General features: G+C 38.9%; 1 protein-coding gene across 3 annotated transcripts; it reads right to left on the bottom strand.

Moving 5' to 3' along the window:
- Positions 1-602: 602 nt before the first annotated feature.
- On the bottom strand, positions 603-18896 carry Ebag9 (estrogen receptor binding site associated antigen 9). Of its 3 annotated transcripts, none has more exons than XM_057792782.1 (7): positions 18855-18896; positions 14078-14175; positions 10918-10996; positions 10071-10229; positions 8529-8636; positions 5596-5687; positions 603-2494 (listed from the first exon to the last, which is right to left on the bottom strand). In XM_057792782.1, exons 2-7 carry the CDS (start codon positions 14158-14160, stop codon positions 2374-2376), a joined length of 642 nt encoding a protein of 213 aa, XP_057648765.1. In that variant the 5' UTR covers positions 14161-14175; positions 18855-18896; the 3' UTR covers positions 603-2373. The 3 variants fall into 3 exon arrangements, with proteins under 3 accessions (XP_057648765.1, XP_057648763.1, XP_057648764.1); XM_057792780.1 differs by lacking the exon at positions 18855-18896 and adding an exon at positions 18282-18626; XM_057792781.1 differs by lacking the exon at positions 18855-18896 and adding an exon at positions 18321-18626.
- Between the last annotated feature and the right edge of the window lie 201 nt (positions 18897-19097).

The raw sequence follows: 19097 nt of genomic DNA, 5'->3' as shown, positions 1-19097 counted from the left end.
CATCATCGTCGTCTTGGGGTTTTTGAATACTGGTTATGGTTATACTTGGTAATAGCTGATCCAGATGCAGGTCCACCACTGCCATCTTCTTAACTACCAGTCTTCATCCAGAAATAGTGACTGCTGTGGCCAGAAATGAGTACATCCCCAAACTGAGGAATCCAGATGAAAATATCTTCAAATCATCAGTTCAAAATATCCAGACAAATATCACAGAGAGCCAAGAAAGGACATCTAGCTAAAGCTTACTAAGAAAAGGTTGAGAAGTCAACATTTCTATTAAACACACGAAAGAAGCTCTACACTGCCTTCGATAACTTATCTCAAACATATGAGTAGAACTTCACAAACTATTTAGATCTAGCATACTTCGTCTGTTCTAGTAAACATCTAAAACCCATTATACCATTCCAGGCTGTGGCGGCACAGGCCTTTATTCCCAGCGCTTGGGAGACAAGGGCAGACTGATCTCTGAGTTTGAAGTCAGCCTGGTCTATAAAGTGAGTTCCAAGACAGCCAAGGATACACAGAGAAACTTTGTCTCAAACAAAACCAAACCATCATGCTTTATCAATATCAAAAGAACTAAAAGAAAAAAACATAAATTTGGAAGCTGAAGAATTCAGGTTGCTACCATGAAGTATTTATTATGTGTATTTAACTCCATGGACCTTCCAGGGATCATATATACCCAATTTTACATATAAATTTAGGTGAAAATATTTCACAATTGTTAAAGAGAAATCTATTTCTTCCTAGTCGTTCATATAAGCTGCAATTTCTGTTTTTTTATTTCTCAAAAGCTAAAGAGATAAACATAAAAATTAGTTCATATACTTAAAAAGCCTGACTAAAGAGGACCTCAGTACTTACTACTATTGGAAGAAGGGAAATTATCCTTTATGACTTCTACATTCATAGATATAAAACTCTCACAATGACTAAACCAAACACATGGGAGAGAAGAGATTCTTAAAATTCTCAGTTAAATTCTACCTAGCTGGGAATGTACTGGAGAAACAGTAAACACAGCAACTGACAATGTGGTCTAGTGACCAAAACCTCTTCCCACCAGTTAGTCAAATGATCATAATAATTAAGTCTCAAATCTCAGACTAAGAAACCTTTAAAAGTTTCAATGTACAGTTATTGGTTTTACTATGAAGCATTGCTTTAATTCAACCATATTAGTAATGTTTGGCCTGTACACTATGACATTTTAAAGGCCCACAAAATGTTAATCCTGGCTAATAACTTTGAAGAAAGTAAAGCATCTTTAAAAATTCCAAAGCCACAGAAAATCAGGCCAGTTATATTTCAATTGTGGAGAAAATTTAATGGTATTTTAAACTGTGAGATAGGATTTTTCCCCATAAAACACAATATGTAATTATTTCTTTAAACAAGTCAATGAATATCACAAACAAAAAATACTTATAATTTGTTTGTAATGAATCCGTAATGTTCTCTAGCCAAAAATATAGATACCCTGCATTGTGTAAGATAAAAAAAGAGAAATTTTTCAGAATCACTTTCATAAAATCAATTAAAACTGAAGGCTTTCTGCATTTGAAAATTAATGGCTTTCAAGGAGGATGAAGAGCTACGATCCTTACAGACACTGAGAGCATCCTGACGTCTGTGATGGAAGAGAAGAGCTACTAATCCTACAGATTTGTCACTGCAGCTGATTCTCAACGTTTATACATGCACTATAAATTACAGCTCTGGATAACATTACAGTACCATCCAAAAGAAAATAAGGATATACAAAATATTTGATAAATAAAATTATTGCATTTAATGTATTTTCATGAAAATCCAAATCATATTCCTTAATGTTGTACCAAACAATGCCAGTTCAAATTAAAGAAAATGTACGTCAACACTACCTGAAAACAAAATTAAGGAGGTATAAAGCCCCACTTAAACTTTGTTTAATTTGTGTCAAGTGATTATGGCAACAAAGACTATTAAATTATCTTATAATTATGCACAATGAATGAAAGCATAATAGATAGCAGAGTACTTTTCTACCATAAAATTATTTACACCCACTTTATTCAGCTAGAAACACTAGCTTGAGAGGTACTGGTCTGGTATATTCCACTTGAAATAACTTCTCTACAGCAAACAATTATCTTATATTTGGAACATGTTGAAGAAAATAATTGTCTCATCATTTCTGTGTTTTGAGTCTTGATTACTGACAGTTCAAGGTATTGTGGGAGAATCCTGGTGTCCTGGATGAACACATTAAGATCAAGCAGTGTTTGTATTCTGAAAATCATCTCCAGTCCATACAAATGCTTGTTGTGTAGGCGGCAGGGCCCGGCTTCTCCTACTGGCACTGGTGTGGCAGGCGGGTGTGTGTTAGGAGAGTTTCACCCCGATTTTGTTCTGCTCCTTCTTCATCAGCCGCTGCGCTTCCTTCTCCATTTTCTTTCTTTGCTGTTCTGCTGCTCTCTTTTCTCTGTCCGCAATTTTCTGCTGCCTGAAAAGAAACACATTTGCATCTTTACTTTCATAAAACACTGCACAGCTAAAATAGCAAATTAATTATAAAAAGGATGCCTTCTTATAATCAAGAAATAAATGTTTAATGTCTTTAATTTTCTCATTTCTCTAAAAATTTCAAGGATTTTTCAATAGGAATATTTCTGCTTATCCTTAGAAGATAACTTTACAAAAAGAAATGTTATCTTTCTGTATAAAGAGACGAAATGAGTCACAACGCTGAGATGTGCAGTCACAGCATTAATGTCTCCAGGAAGAAGAACCCATATCTTCTTACTTTCCTCCTTCACCTCATTTCTACAAAAACTCTCTACTTCAGGGGGAAACTATCCAAAACAGTTTGATACTGTAATTAATTCTCTCGTTATTAAATAGATTTTTAAAAATTAGCTAAAGGACGTTAGAAGCACATTGCGAGGAGGACAGGAGTTCAGATGGATCAGAACCAAAGAATTTACAGATCGGCATCTGAGCGGCTCCACCCGCACACCAGCAGGGGTTTATCGGTCTCTCACTGCACTCTAGCTGGCTCTTAGCCCGGTGCAACTCCAGGGGCTGGAGATGACACAAACACTCTGCTCGCTGCTTGTGCAGGAAGGGAGACTGGGCCTGGAAAGATGACACAGGAGAGGGAGGGACCCTGGGTGGGATGTGAGACAGTAACTCAATACGTAAGACTGAAGAGGGAAAGCACAGGTTACCACTGAGCATGGAATAGGGAAGACCTACATCTATGCAGAACACTCCAGACTGGGGCATCTAAATTAGCAAATGTACAACTTAAAAGTTTATGAAAATGATGTTAATGCATAAGTATTCATATGCATTCACACACCTCTGATTTTCAGTAACAGTTATAAATACAAGGGGGCAGTTACAGATGACCAAAATTCCACAAAGGAGAAAAAAATTCTTTGTGCCAACACTCCAACTTTCACTGTCAATTAACCACATTTAAAAATGAAAGAAAACTGACTTTACATTAGCTCTACTTAAGTCAAAGCATTAGCATTAAAAAGTAGGAAGGAAAATAGTTATAAAGGACTGGATAGGTTATAAGAAGATAAACTTTGACATGGTTCCTATCTAAAATGAAAATATCAGTAGTGAACATTCCAGGCACAAGAAATAATTCAGATTACTGAAGGCAAATATATATATTACTCATCCAGAGTCAAGTCTGGAATTGCTTCAGTACTAGAGTAAATACTCATTGAACTGATCACAGGGCTAGAGGATTGAGGGTGGCAATGAACACAGATCCACTTTCACAACGCTTTCTAAAAGGGAGCAATGCCACAAGCCTCCATGTCCTCCTGTCCTCCATGGCCCACACTTGTGCAGCACACAGCATGATTTTCGCCTGCCTAACATTAATAATCTCATTCAATTAAATAGCCATTATAATGTAAAATATTTCTGTTTTCATTTTTAAGGAACAAGACAGATGATGGAAAATGGAAAGTTTTAGAGTAACATTAAGATGCTCCGTTCACGGCTGAAGATTCCATAACAATGTCATTAAGATTATTAGAGTCAAATGAACAGCTCTTTCTTTTATCCTTATGCCACATAAAAATAATAATTATTAAAGCCCCTCAAATTTCCTAAAAATAGGTGATTTTTGAAACTATTATTTTTAAAATTCAGATAAAAATGTCTGTCTGATGATCCTTGTAACATCATTACTTTAGTTCACAATTTTAAAAACACCTTTTATTGAAGACTCATTTATACCGACCAAAGGAAAGCTAAATATGAAAAACTCTCACAACTTTAAAAATGTGATTCCCTCTAACATTTACAAAAAGACATGCTGAGAACACGACTTAAAAAAAAAAAAAAATGTCTATTTAACTGCACCCTCTGCTGGTTATTTAAGGTTACTATAAATTTACCATCAAAGACAAGAAAAGAACAAAAAACATAAAAATAAGTACAAGGAAAAAGTAATTCATTTTCTATCCATAGAGCAAAAACAATCATAATTTTAAAATAAAAATTCTATCAGTATATTTTGCTACTTTTTTTATATTTTATGTGCATGTGCATGAGTCTGCATGTATGTATGTGTATTATGTGTGTACACACAGAGGCCAGAAGAGGACACTGAATCCCCTGAAGCCTATATGAGTGCTGGCAACAGAACCTGGGTCTTCTGGAAGAGAAGCAGTGTTCTTACTCACCAACCCATCTTCCAGCCCCTTGCTAGATGATCTTAAATGCACAGAGATTAGACAGATTGACGTGTAAGGTTGCATCCATGATAACACTCACAGTTCTGCTTTTCACTCTTCTTACCTTATTTTTTGACCCATCCTAGAAATACAAGAACTAGCCAGGTGGTGGCGCACGCCTTTAATCCCAGCACTCGGGAGGCAGAGACAGGTGGATCTCTGTGAGTTTGAGGCCAGCCTGGTCTACAAAGCAAGTTCCAGGACAGTCAGGGCTACACAGAGAAACCCTGTCTCGAAAACAAAACAACAACAAAAGACCAAACAAACAAACAAAAAAAAGGAGTAAAGGAGTACAAGAACTAAGTTTATTACTCAATGAAATATAGAATGACCATCGAACAAAAATGAACTTTAAAACTACAGAACAACATTTGCTTTTCTGTAGCACAGGTTGTTAATCTGACTTCCCTGTTTTATGATACTTTGTGGATACTAAAGTAAGACACATGGAGACTTTCAGGGTGCTTTATTAGCTACTTCTATTCAAATGTGAAGTTCAGACACTATATTAAACTGTGAAACAATAAAATCAAAATGACAACTTCTAATCTAGAACAGCGTATCATGGTGGCTTACATTTCACAGAAGGAGATTGTGACTACCACGTGGTATGTATAGGCAAGCAATTTTTACCATTAAGGTTATTATTCATTGATTTAAACAGTGCTTTAAATCCATATACTGAGACATGAAATCTGGAATTCAGAACATGTTCAATAAGATTCAGTGTGGAAAAATAGACACAGACAGACATTTGGCAGAGTAGGCTTTCCTGATCTTAAACACAAGAGATAAATTCAAGCATTGCACTCAAGGTGTCAGATAAATGTCATCTGCATACCTCAGAACTTCTTCTGCTTGCCAGGCCGCGTCTTCTTCTTCTTCCCAGGCATTGGTGTTTTCTTGCCAGGTATCTAAGTCACCTAGTTCTGACTATATTGAAAAACAAAGAGAAACTAAGATCGTAAAGAGCCGTCATTTCTCTACACAGTGGTTCAGTTTTTTTAAAAAAAAAAAAAGGAGCAGTTTTAAGTCTAAGCCAAACTATACATTCCCTACATCAGGCATAAATGATCTAGCCTCTAGTCTGCCGAGAATAGCAGGTTTCACAATAATGCTGTGATGTGTGACTTTCCCAAGTGGTAAAAACTGTTCTGCACTACTGGTATAATAGTGGCCGGCCTCATGGAGCCAACCACTTCTGACTGGATCTAAGGTCTGCTCCACAGCAGGGAATTCACAGCTGGTGCTATAAACCTGGTCAAGAGTCCATGGCTGGGGAGGACATAGGCATGAGTAGGGAACAGGCGTGCTGTGCTCACTAAATTAACTTCTAAAGATTTACTATTATGCCTATAAGCTGGTGCTGCTGTCAGCTTTAGTCAGAGAAGCTTCTTTTTCCAATCAGCTATGGTTTCTGTAGACTCCTAAGTGCTCAAAATGACCAGCATCAGTGACTGCTGAATGCTTAATTCTAAGAGGAAGCCTCTTTTAAGACCTGCTAGCCAGGCTCAGAAAACACCTGGAAGGGGCAGGAGGAATGGGTAAAGCACTGTGAAATGCAGCCTCTCTGAAATGGCATAGCAAGGGCACTCCAGTCCTCACAGGAGCTGTGACTAACTGCACAAGACTCGCCCATGAAGAGCTCCTCTCAGCATCCCCTCATGGAAGTGGGGAGGGCTCATGAGGCCCCTTTTGCACCTGACAACCTACAAGCATTTACTGATAGCTGGGGGATGGGAGCAGGGCAGAAAGACATTTTCTTCAGTGGTGCGGACACTGGCAAGTAAGCAACCAATTAAAATTCATACACACACACAAAGGAGACAGAAGAGAGATTCTGTGTGTGTGTGTGTGTGTGTGTGTGTGTGTGTTGAGGAAGACCAGATTTCTTCATATTATGTCTTCATTTTTATATGTTTTTTGTTTGGTTGGTTTTGGTTTCTTTCGAGACAGGGTTTCTCTGTGTTAACAGTCCTAGCTGTCCTGGAACTAGCTCTTGTAGACCAGGCTAGCCTTGAACTCACAGATATCCACCTGCCTCTGCCTCTGCCTCCTGAGTGCTGGGATTAAAGGTGTGCACCACCACCACCCAGCCATTTTATGTTTCACAGAATATTGTTTTATAATTAATTTTGGTTTTCACTTTGTTAGTTTGGACTAGACAAGAATAGATCCTTTTTTATTTGTTTGTTTCTGTCTCTTTTTGGGAGCAAAAAGGAGAGAAATGATACAGATCGACTCCAGAATAAATGACAATGTCTAACTAGAGTAGTCTGTGTTGGAAATTTTAAAAACAAGCACATACTTTCCAGTTAAGCATATGAAATTTAAGTGCCTGCTATGCAAAGATGACAATTTGAGTTTGGACCCTCAGCATCCAGGTAAGAAACTAGACATGACAGTGTGTGCCTAAAATCTCAGTGGTTGGCAGGGGAGAGAGGAAGGTCCCAGAGGTTCCCTGGCCAGTCTAAACAACTGGGGAGCTCTAAGTTCACTGGGATACTCTGCCTCAAAATGTAAGGTGGAAAGTCACAGAGAAGACATCAGCATTGATTTCACCTCTACATACACACACACACGTAAGTACACACATACACACACACACACACGCACACACCCTAAATATACCAAAAACATCCAAATGAAGCCAACAACAGTAAAAATATGTAAAAGATGACAGAAAAATGTTGATATTCTTAGTATAAAGTCTCCATATACAAATGATGAACTTCAGGATAAATAAAGAATATCTTATCTGAAAACTACTCTGCACTGACAATCAACAGCCAGCAGCTAAGGCTTCCTGGAGCAGAGGGATTTTCTTCAGTGGTGTAGTCACAGGTGTTCATGCTCCCATAAACTGTCACTGTAAATAATCCCTCAGCCATGTTCTTCATAAGCAACCCTGATAAAACTGATTGGGTCTTTAAAAAAAGGCATAAAAGGAGAAATATCTATGATGTTATATTTTATTGTTCGTAACGGTGTGCAATCATTCAACACTGTCTCCTCATTATAATCAATCCCCTTCTCTTCCCACACCATTGAAAATCAGTACTTATGCACAGGGAAATCCAAACAGCCCTACAGAAGAAAGAGTACATGACAAAACCCAAAAGATTTCATGTGAACTTGGAAGGTGAACACACTGGTCCTCCCAACCTAGTCAAGCCTGCAGATTCACTGCCAACTCTGAGACAGAATCTCCCTGTTTAAACACCCCTGGATTCTCAGACCACAGAGACTCAGAGACAATGGATGTTCAGTAGTCACTGTATCTTGGGTTTATAACTATTAGCTGGCGTAACCAGTCATGCGAAGCAAGCTTATGCCTGGGGAGACATGTGGGTATTTGTGGAATTTTATTCTCATTTTGGACTTAAAAAACTCCCCAGATCATTCTCATATCTCCTCAGTGTTGGGCACCCCAACTTTGTACTTTGAATTCATCTTAAATTACATCACAGCTTAAATGTAAACTTACTCTGTGATGATAAAAATCCCTAAGTCAAAACTTACCTTAGTCATTTTAGAGATAATTCCTATAATTCTAACGTGTAAATGTCATCAAATTGTGCCTCTGTCTTTTCTGTGTATAATGGTACCCTGTCCAATATAATTTGTAATCTTACTCAATATTATGTTGATAAAGCTTTGGATGAAATTTTAAATTTGTTCAATTTCTTGAGAATTTTTCTCTTCTTAAGAAAAAAAGAGAGAGGGAAGGAAAAAAAGATAAAAGCTGACCCTAACTCGCACTGGCATACTTACTGACTGATGAATGAAAGGCATGTCTTGTGTAGCTGCCAATCTACTGGAAAAACCTGTGCTACCATCTGGGATACTAAAATTCAATGGTTCTCTCTTCTTAATGACAATCTGAAACATAAATTACAACAGGATTACAAGGATAATCTACACAAAACCACATAGAAATAATTGATTAATGTATTTGGTAATGCTTAAATTGTGCTTGTCTTTATAATACACAATGAAGTAAGAGTTATTCTGTAAACAGTACCAAAATTCCCATGCAATTATAACATAAATCAGCTTCATATCAAGAAAACTTATATCTCATTTAAAAAAAATCTTGTCTTTTCCTTCTCCCTGTTTTATGAGGGTTATTAAAATTTAATTAGTTACTTTAAATTACTAAATTAAATAATAACACATCTAATATGTTCTACCAAAAGTATACCTACCATCTTTAATATGTGGAATAGTATTAGAATATATTTACTTGAAATACTGTAAATTTCAGGAAAAGCACCTTTAATCTAAATTAATGTAATAAGGCATGATATAATATGCTAAATCCCAGCAATATAGTTCCACAATATAAGATATACATCAACTGAGAAATTTGTTAAGTATCCTTCCTTACTGGAATATTTGAACACAGTTAAAAAAGAAAGAATGCATATATGTAGCTGAAACTAAGAAAAAGACAGCAAGAAAATACATAAGGAGTGCTGAAAAAAAATACTTTCATGTTATATAAAATATATGTCTCTACATATATACAAACATGTTTATAGAATGTTTCTGTATTTGAATAAAAAGTACAAACTTCTGAAGTAGAAGAGCAGAATGGACTAACATGGCACTATTGGAAGGAGATGAAGCAGAACTAATTCTACATTTACCACACTACGGTGTAAGTGGACAGTATGCATGGCTGGTGTCAGGAATAGCAGTATGTGATATACAAACAACAGAAAAGTTATTGAATGGCTACTGCGGGAAGCAGAATTGGCTGAGTGATGAGACAAAGTCAGTCAGGGTTCATTATGAGCTCTCCAGTATTGTCCTATTTTGGTAAAAGGACAGAAAACCGTCATTGTGCTCTTTCCAACACCTTTGCATCTCTTCGCAAGCTCATCTCAACTCAAAAGGGAGGAAAGCTAACAAACTCACAACTCACAACAACTTTACAGTGTTCTACCAAGGACTGGTTGCAAGAGCTGTACATGGTATATGATGTGAAATTATTAATGTATAGATATCATCATACTTGGAACTTCTTAAAACTGCTAATTTTATTGGCTTAAGTTTCTCTTAGCAGAGACTAACACCTACTATCTGAAAGCCAATAGAATTTCTGGAAATACTTAGCTATATTAGAAAACTTTAAAATATGCATTATTAGATCTGTTTTAGGTCAAGTGAATACATAACATTTTTATTTAATCAAATAAACAGAGAAACAAAGTGATATACAGGCTTTCTAATGAACACAATTATACTCTCTAGTTTTACTGAGGATCTAGGAAGCATTCTAAACTCCAAAAGCATGAATCTTCCACGTACTTTCTGAGTTTTCCTGATAGTGGGTGTCATGTCCTTGAAATAGTCAGGTTCCAGCTGTTCCAAAGAGTTTTGTTGTGTTGCCACACTCCCATTCCCTCCTTCAATTTTGACACTTGTGGGTGCATCTTCATCCCAGGAAGTCCACTCCTCCACATCTGTCTAAATGTAATTGATTGAACTGTGAGACACAAAAGGACAACCTAACGATCTCCTCGACCTTTATTAGAGAAACAGGCTTTCTGAGACACTGGTTTTAAAACTCTCTTGAACCACAGACATATATGCAATTCAAACCACACCCCGAAACTACTTCAAGCAGGTGCTTTTGAAAACTGAGTTATCATTACATGTACTGGACACACAGGGTAGAATGGAACTTTCCATTCAACCCTAACCAAACTAATCACCTGACTTAAAAAAAAGTATCAACATTTTCCACAAGACATGAGGGAAGTAAAAGTCTCAATGTGATAACAAATGCCCAAAAAACAAGCCAGAATTTTCAATATATCAGGAATCCGTGAATCTCAATTCACGTGCAAAACTAATTACAAAATGGCAACCCCATGATGATATAAATGTAGGATACATATAAAAATTTAAATACTAAATGTTTCATAAAAGTGGCAGGTACTTAAAATCAGTAGGGGAGAAATTAGATGCTAAGATACACACACACACACACACACACACACATACATACACACACACACACACAATATAAAGAACTGAATAAAAGTAAGCAAATGATAAGAAAATCACCGAGAATCCTGACCACCCAATCTTTCTGATGCAGTTTATCTGATGTGAAAGCCATGTTCTGGAGGACACCTCCATTACAGATTACCTGCTTAGGGACAGACGAATAATCAACTGTGGTGGGCAAAGTTATTTGGTCTCCACTTAATTTCCTTCCTCTGCCAGATCTGAAAGAAACAGGATATATTTCAAGAAACACCCAGACAAGCGTGCATGAAAACACATTTTAGATAATAATTTACTCAGAAAATGGGACTTTTCAACTTTATAATTATTGTTTTAAACAATAACTGCCCCAAAAGCTATGATGAAAAAGCATGACTCAGCAATCTTGCCAATGTGTCCCAAATCTTAGCCAATGTAGCTGCTTTTCGGTTAGGATTAGAATTATAGACAAACTTATAGGATTTGGGATGAACTGAACATCAAACACAAACGCAAGCCCCTCTGAGCCTTGTGCTCCCCCAGTGTTCTGGGTTCTGGAGATAAAGCTCTAAACTACTAATCAGGAAGGACTGGTTTTACATTTCATAGATTGCTTGGTAAAATTAAGTATTCAACTATTAAAAAGTTTGAAAATCAGGGGTTGGAGAGACGACTCAGCAGTTAAGAGCACTGACTACGCTTCCAGAGGACCTAGGTTCAGTTCCCAACACTTACATGGCAGCTCACAATTGTCTACAACTCCAAGATCTGACACCTTCACACAGACATACATCCAGGCAAAACATCAATGCACATGGAATAAAATAAATTAATTAAAAAAGGAAAATTTTGAAAATCAATTAGCCAAACTAAACCAATTGATTTCTAAGGATTTGTAGAGAAATACTACTACTACATTAATCAGGATATAATAACATTCAGTTGTTAACATGAGCTAAAGAATCCACACTGACAAGACTTTCAAAGCTACTTTACTGAGGCTAATGAGAATTAATTTATCAGCTACAGTATCCTCATCTGTCAGCTGGATAGCCACACTTGTAAGGTTCTTTTAAGGCTTTAACTAAGAAACGTATTTAAAGCAGCTAGAATAACATTAGCTACATAATGAGACATAAAAACACAGTAGCCACTAAACCCAGCAGTCTGGAATTCATTCCCTTAGAGCAAAGGGGGTTATTTTAGGACAAATTCACAAGCTTTGTTTTATTCACTTTATTTTTATTCACTTTTATAAAGACAAAATTATTACAGCCTATTACAAAATTTATTCCACAAGTATGGAATTTTACAACACATAATCCAGCTTCGTTTTGACACCTAAGTTCACCCTAATAAAGAGCTGGTTTTCTTTACAACTGAATGTACGCAGTCTTAAACATGCTGACACTGACAACAGAAGCTCACAGCGACAACAAACAAAGCCCTTGATATGAAACCAAATATCATTTCTTATTCTCACACTAACCTACACTGACTAGACGTTTAGAAACTGCAGACACATGAAGACATCGACGCTCCAAGACAACTGTTGACGATGCCTTTTACTCTTCCTCATTCTCTGACTTGAACATTTTTTCACCAAATCCTCAAGGGTCAACCACTCCATTTCTTCCATGTGTTTCTTGACTTCTCATCTCCCAGTGATCATTTCAACTCCACAGCATTTCATCAATATGCTAACTTCTGAACAGGCTCAACCTAGTATTGTGTGTACCTTCCTAAACTACCTGAAGAGAGGGCTGATTACCACTTACGTCTGCTTTCCTTCTACCCTACCTATCACTAAGCTTCTCTGGAAAACTTACACCAAAAGACTTAACAGTCTAATAGTTCCTCTGATTGATAGCTTTTGTTTGTTTGTTTGTTTGTTTTGAAACAGAGTCACTTTATGCAGCTCTGGCTCTCTCACAGAAATCAGCCTGCCTTTGCCTTCCAAACGCTGTTTTAACTAAAGGCATGGACCATTCCTGATTCAGACTTAGGCCCAAACAACTCAGTACTTACAGATGTCCTAAGTTCTCTGTAGCCAATTGAAAATCTCAATACACATATACCTCTCTTTTCTTAACCCTCTCATGACCAAAAAGCTGAGAAAGGAGGAATGCAAACTTGAGGACAGCCTAAGCTACACAGAAATATAGAAGCCAGCCTGGGAAATAGCAACATCTTGTTTCAAAACAAGAAAAGAAAAAAAAAGGCAGAAAATAAAAATTATTATTTTTATTTGGAATAAAATACAAATTTTTACTATTGAACTATATATGCCGTTTGGACATTACATAGCCTCTGAAGCCTTCAATCACACTGAATACAAACACCCTCACTTTCTGCTCTACATTAATTTTGGTGGAATAACGACTTTTAATTACAACCTAAGAACATAGCTTTGAATAAAGCTATAGACCCCAGTGCTGCAAAATATGAGCAGTCTGAATTTGGATTCCACCAGTGCTCAGCAGCTACTGATCACTGAAGCTCTGCTGGAAACTCTTAACCCTTAGAACACACTTCTGAATGTCACGGGGAGTCCTGAGGCACCTTGGAGTTGAGAAGCCGCAGCTAGAGTATGTCATGTGCTGAGACAGAAGGATTTGGAATCTAAGGAAAACCAAATGTAGCCAAACACTTTATTCTGGCCACATACTTATATTTTTTTATAGTTTCTTTGTTTAAAGTCTCAAAAATCCATTTTTACTTTCTGAGTCTGTGTGTATCTTATGTGTGCCTGTGCATCATGTGTACACCTGCTATCTGCAGAGGCCAGAAGAGGGCCCTGGATTCCCCACAACTGGAGTTTAGACATCTGTGAGCCACCACGGGGATGCTAGGAACCAAACCCAGGTTCTCTGCCGGTGCAGCAAGAACTCTTAGCCACTGCCATCACTCCAGCCCCTCTCTGGTGAAAGTTTTAAAAATAAATACAAAAATAGCATTTATATAGAAATATACATAGAAATACCTAAGCTTAACTTTGCCTAACCACTTCTAAACATTCCAATCATGAGAGAATACATATTATCTGTGATCACGGTACTATTTAGCCTTGGTCTGCTTCTTTCCAAAATTTTACAGGACTAATTACTTAATATATTTAAATGGAAGATGTGAACATCTGAAAGAACAAAAACAACTGATATCCTTTCTAGATCTGCAAAAATGTTTTGAAAAAGCATAGAGATTAATGCGTATTTTAAGCAGGACAGCTAGTTTAAATACGATATCCATGTCTTTTGACGTTAGGAAGTAATCTACACCAATGAAGAGACAAATAGGTCAGTTTAAACACAGAAATCATTTACCTGCATATTAGTCTCTTTAGGAATGAGAACACTGTCGCTAGGCAGGTACAAACTTTTAATAACCGAAACTGAGTGATGGCCATGGCGAGAACCAAAACCTGTGGGAAAAGGAAAGACACGCACACAGAAACAATATATTAGACACGTTGCTGAAGCCATGCTCTTTTTCTGAATTCAAATTAAAAAGTCCTTATGCACTAAGAGAAATCTGACATCTTCACTTTTCTCTAAAAGCTACAAATATAACATTAAATTCCAATACAATGTGAGTCATTTTAAAGTTGTGAGGAAGAACACTCTTCACCCTCAGTCTCTAAAAAATGCTTTGCCTAAACTAGTACAAATTTACCTACAATTTAAAAGCTCAAAAAAGGACAACATAGTATATATTAAACCTTTCTATACCTTTTAAAATTTGATTCACCTCAACATAGCACTATGAAAAATATTTTCAACATTTTAACCTGGAGATACTCTCATTATTTCACAGATGGCGAAACTGAACTGAGTCAAGTCAGCTAACATGTTCTAAGCACAGCTAGTAAGTTCAGACAAAGGATAAAACCCATCTAGTTCAGGTCTGCAAATTTAGTGATCTGTTCAGAGAAACAGTGATGCTTGGGCCTGCACTAAGTCTATTAATCTAGTCTCTGAGGAATAAGGACAAATCATACCCAACAGTAACTTGCAGGTTTTTAAAGATAGCTCATAATGAAGTTTCCTCAACTAAATGAAGTATTACATTAGTAGGTTAAAAATTAAATAATAAAAAATATTTGCCTCTCATGATGAGAGGGGAGATACAGACGCATTAGGAAACTAAGATCTGTATCTTAACCTGAGTGGTAAAAGACGACTTGCTTTGTTGCATATATTATTTATATATTATACCGCAATATAAAAGCTCAATACACACAGCCAAATCGTAAAGGAAAGAAGAAAACAAGAAAGCAAGGAAAACACACTAACTGTCATGGCCCTGAGCTTGACTGCTCTGTAGTCAGTAACTGGCAGCTCCTTCTGAAGAACCACAGCTAGTCCGTACAACAGAAAAGTTCCACAAGGCTCCCTTAGCAATGCCCATGTACTTTTGTGCATATGAAGACTGCCTATCTTAACTGAATGGCCTACTCAATGTCCAAAGCTGGAGGTGGCTCACTACTGAGCAAGGGCAAAGAACAGCGATGCTAAAAAAAAAAAAGAGAACCAAGAGCACACTACCAATCTCCTTCTTCAAGTACTACACACACACACACACAGAGTTTATGACAAATATCCCCAAGGTGGTGTACTTGGTTTCAAAAACTGCAACAAAGCTGACTCCTTTTTCTCAACGAATCTCAGAGATGCCAATGGCTTACAAGCATTATTTGGTTTCCCAATGTTGTCCATATTGTTTCCTACCCTCTTGGTGGAATAGTCTTCTTAGCCTGTGTTTTTCCACTGAAAAACTTCACATTTTTCTACTTCACAGCATAGTAATATCTATATACTACCTATGTGCCCTACCCAATACTTCTCTGAAGGATTTTTTTAACTTGGTACGTTGTTATCATTTGCAAAATAAAATTTGAAAGAAATATTTGATGCGTCATTATAAGTAGAATGAACAGAATAAAATGGTGAATTAAGGCTTCATTAAAGTTGATTGGTCAAAAGTACCTATCAACAAATAGAAAAGCAAACTTCCCAAAGAGAAGTTTGAGTAAGCATTAGTGCCGTGCACAGGAATGGATGGAATAAAGACCATATTGCTGAGCAAAATAAGCTAGTCAGAAAGACAAAGACAGCATTTTCCCCATCGTTTGTACAAGCTAGATTTCCAATTCCAATTCAGGAAGACACGAAAATAGATGTGGTACTATCTGTAAGAAGATGGGGGCCAGAAGTACAATAGAAATGGAGGGCAGGGGGTAAAACAAACTGCATTACATAAAGAAATGAAAAATATAATGGAGTCCAGTAATTTATACAGTCAATATACATTAATAAAAATTCTGGGTAAATTTTTAAAAATATAATAAAGGCAGCTGTGGCGCATGCCTTTAATCCCAGCACTCAGGAGGCAGAGGCAGGCGGATCTCTGTGAGTTCGAGACCAGCCTGGTCTATAGAGCTAGTTCCAGGACGGGCTCCAAAGCTACAGAGAAACCCTGTCTCAAAAAAACAAATAAATAAATTTTCAGAAAAATTATTTAAAAGGTAGCTTTATAGCTCAATGGTATACATCCCTAGGAAAGGACATACAGCCAAAGAGATACTCCTGCAAGGTTTTTTGGGGAAAAAAGACATTTACTATTTTGGTACTGTGACAGGGTGCTGCCTTAGGCTGAGAACAAACTTCATTCAGTCTTGAGGAGCTACACTTCTCAGACATCCAAAGTGTCACTACTCAGTAACACCCGTCACCTTGAATGACGCCAACAAAAAGTAGAAATAAGATTTCAAGTTTAAGTGAAAAACCAGAAAGTCGAATTATTACTGATTACAGAACAGAATTCCCACTTAACAACAGCATTCCGATTCTGTGAGAAATCTGCTTCTGTAATTAATGAAAGAGACCTACAATCCACTAACCATTATGAACCAAGCACCACCTAAATACTAGCTAACTGAACCCACAGAACTTCATTCTTGTGAATAGATATTTTCTTCATCTAGTAGATAGAAACAGAATGAGCACATTTCCACATTCATACAACTGCTGGCATTCAAACCTACATCGATTTAATTTGAAAACCAAGAACAAACTAGTCTCAAACATCCTCAGAAATCAGGGGAGATATAAGTTCCAGGATAAAATTTCCAACCAGTTTCACTAAAATGGGGAAAATGTACCCAAGCTATTAAGTAACACTTTATCAATGACACTGACTCGTAGACAAATCTTACTCAGGACTTGTACATAACGCTGCAAATAGAAAGGGGTGAATAGATATTGGCGCACACTCTGTAACATATGCTACACTCTTTTTTTTTGGGGGGGGGGGGTTTTCGAGACAGGGCTTTTGGAGCCTGTCCTGGAACTAGCTCTTGTAGACCAAGCTGGCATATGCTACACTCTTAAGGAAAAAAACACTTCCCCGCACAGAGAAACCCTCTTTGCTACTCGGTGGTCTTGAGTTTCTTTCTACATCTACTTTATTCAAAAGAAAAAGCCTAGAAAGATAGGACCCTTCCAGAGTGCCTCAGTTTCTTATCTCCAAATCTTAGGCAGCACCAGCATTTATGCGCTCAAATATTTCCTGAATGAAAAGGAACCAGCATTCCTTGGGCCGTAACATGTTCGGGATGTAGTCCAAATGTTTCACCACTCCCAGGTAACAGATGAGGGCCGTAACTGGCCTGAGTAATTTAGACAGGTTAAACCAGGATAAATTGGAAGAGATCCCAAGGTCTGACTCTCCCTACATATTCCGTTTGAAATTAGTTTAATCGTATATATATCGCTACAGTCTGGTTTCTAAAATACCCTACCAACTAGAAAAATATTTGGGTCTACTTTGTAAAATGGGTGCTTTAAAATGCTTTCTAGAACCAGGCAATAATGAAATGGCCTACTACTAAAATACATGAATTAAAAAACAGTCCTTAAAATGACTAACAAAATTCAGAAACTTTATCTATGACAGAGGAAGAATTTTGAAAAAATGACATCTCCGATCAAGCAAGTAGGATGAGACATCTGTTGTGTCAACTGAGAAAGATCTCTCTACAGCCGGGGTGGAAAGCATAAAGAAAAAGAATCCTGCATGAAGTCAATCCCTCCTTGCGCTCAGTGATGACATGCTGGAGTAAAGATCCATCCTAAAATTCATTACGCCAAATAGTGATACCCACTCAACGCGTCATTTAGTGCTGTACTTCACAACCCGAGCCTTTTCATACAAACACTCCAAAGTCCTACGATCTACAGCAGCACAGAACAGACTCAAAGGAAGTCCCAAACTCGCTAAAGTTAAAAATCCCCAAGGTTCCAATGAAAAACCCCCTGCACCCAAACGGGAAAAAAGACGGGTCACCAACAGAGGCAAGTAAGCAGAACCAGCAGCGCTGTTTTGGCAAGCTGGAAGTAAAAACCGTCTCTGTACCATCGGGCCTTCGCATGTGACCCCACTGGGACAGCCATCTAGGTGGGCCGTCTTGTGAAATGACTCCGCGGAGTGTTCCCTAACTGAAATCAATTTCACTTTCGCGTGACCCACCTAGAGTCTGGCCGACGGGGGAAAAAACGAAAATCATACCCACTGTACAGATAAGCAAAACAACACGCGAGCTTTCTGGTTACGCAATCCCACGCCCGACGGCGGGAGTCATGCTAGGCGCTCTACACTGCAGGAGGTGGGAGCCAGCCGGGTGGGCTGGGATTCCGAGGTTGGGGACTTCGGGCCCCGGAGGTGCGAGGCCCGGAGAGGGAGGACAGGAAGGAGGCACATTGCCCTCGGGGAAGACTCAACACGGGGCTTTTCCGGGTCGGCAGCGCACAGGCCGGTGTCCCAAGCGGTGCGCGTGGCATGGCGAGGGCACACGGGCTCAGCCGGTTCCTAGCCACGCCGGGCTCACCCCACAGGTCACCCTGACCCGGAAACAGTCCGCCCCCCCGCCCCCCAGGGTGGCCCGGCGTGGAGGAGGTCGCGAGAAGAGGGCCGAAGAGGAAGGCAGGAGGGCAGGAAGTACGGGACGACCCAGAGGGGGACCGCGGGTGGAAAGAGGCGGGTGGGGTCGAGCCAAGCCCCCACTCGCGGGCGGGCGGGCGCGCGCAGGCCGCACACACTCACCTGCCCCTCCCCCTGCCCGCCCGCCCGGCGGAGGCTCCGATCCGCCGCGGGCCGCGCGCGCGCGGGCGCGCACGCGCACACACACACACGCGCGCTCGGCCGGCCTGCGCGCGCGAGCGCGGGCGCGCACACGGTTTCCCCCGAGCTCGCGCTCGGCCGGCTCAGCCCCAGCTCCGCTCATTCAAAGCCGGGCGCGCGCTCCGCCGCAGCCGCCGTTGCCGCCGCGCAGCCGCCATGGCCGCC

The sequence above is a fragment of the Chionomys nivalis genome, chromosome 17, assembly GCF_950005125.1.
Source record: "Chionomys nivalis chromosome 17, mChiNiv1.1, whole genome shotgun sequence".
Lineage (NCBI taxonomy): Eukaryota > Metazoa > Chordata > Mammalia > Rodentia > Cricetidae > Chionomys > Chionomys nivalis.
This window is presented reverse-complemented; position numbering and strand designations above follow the sequence as displayed.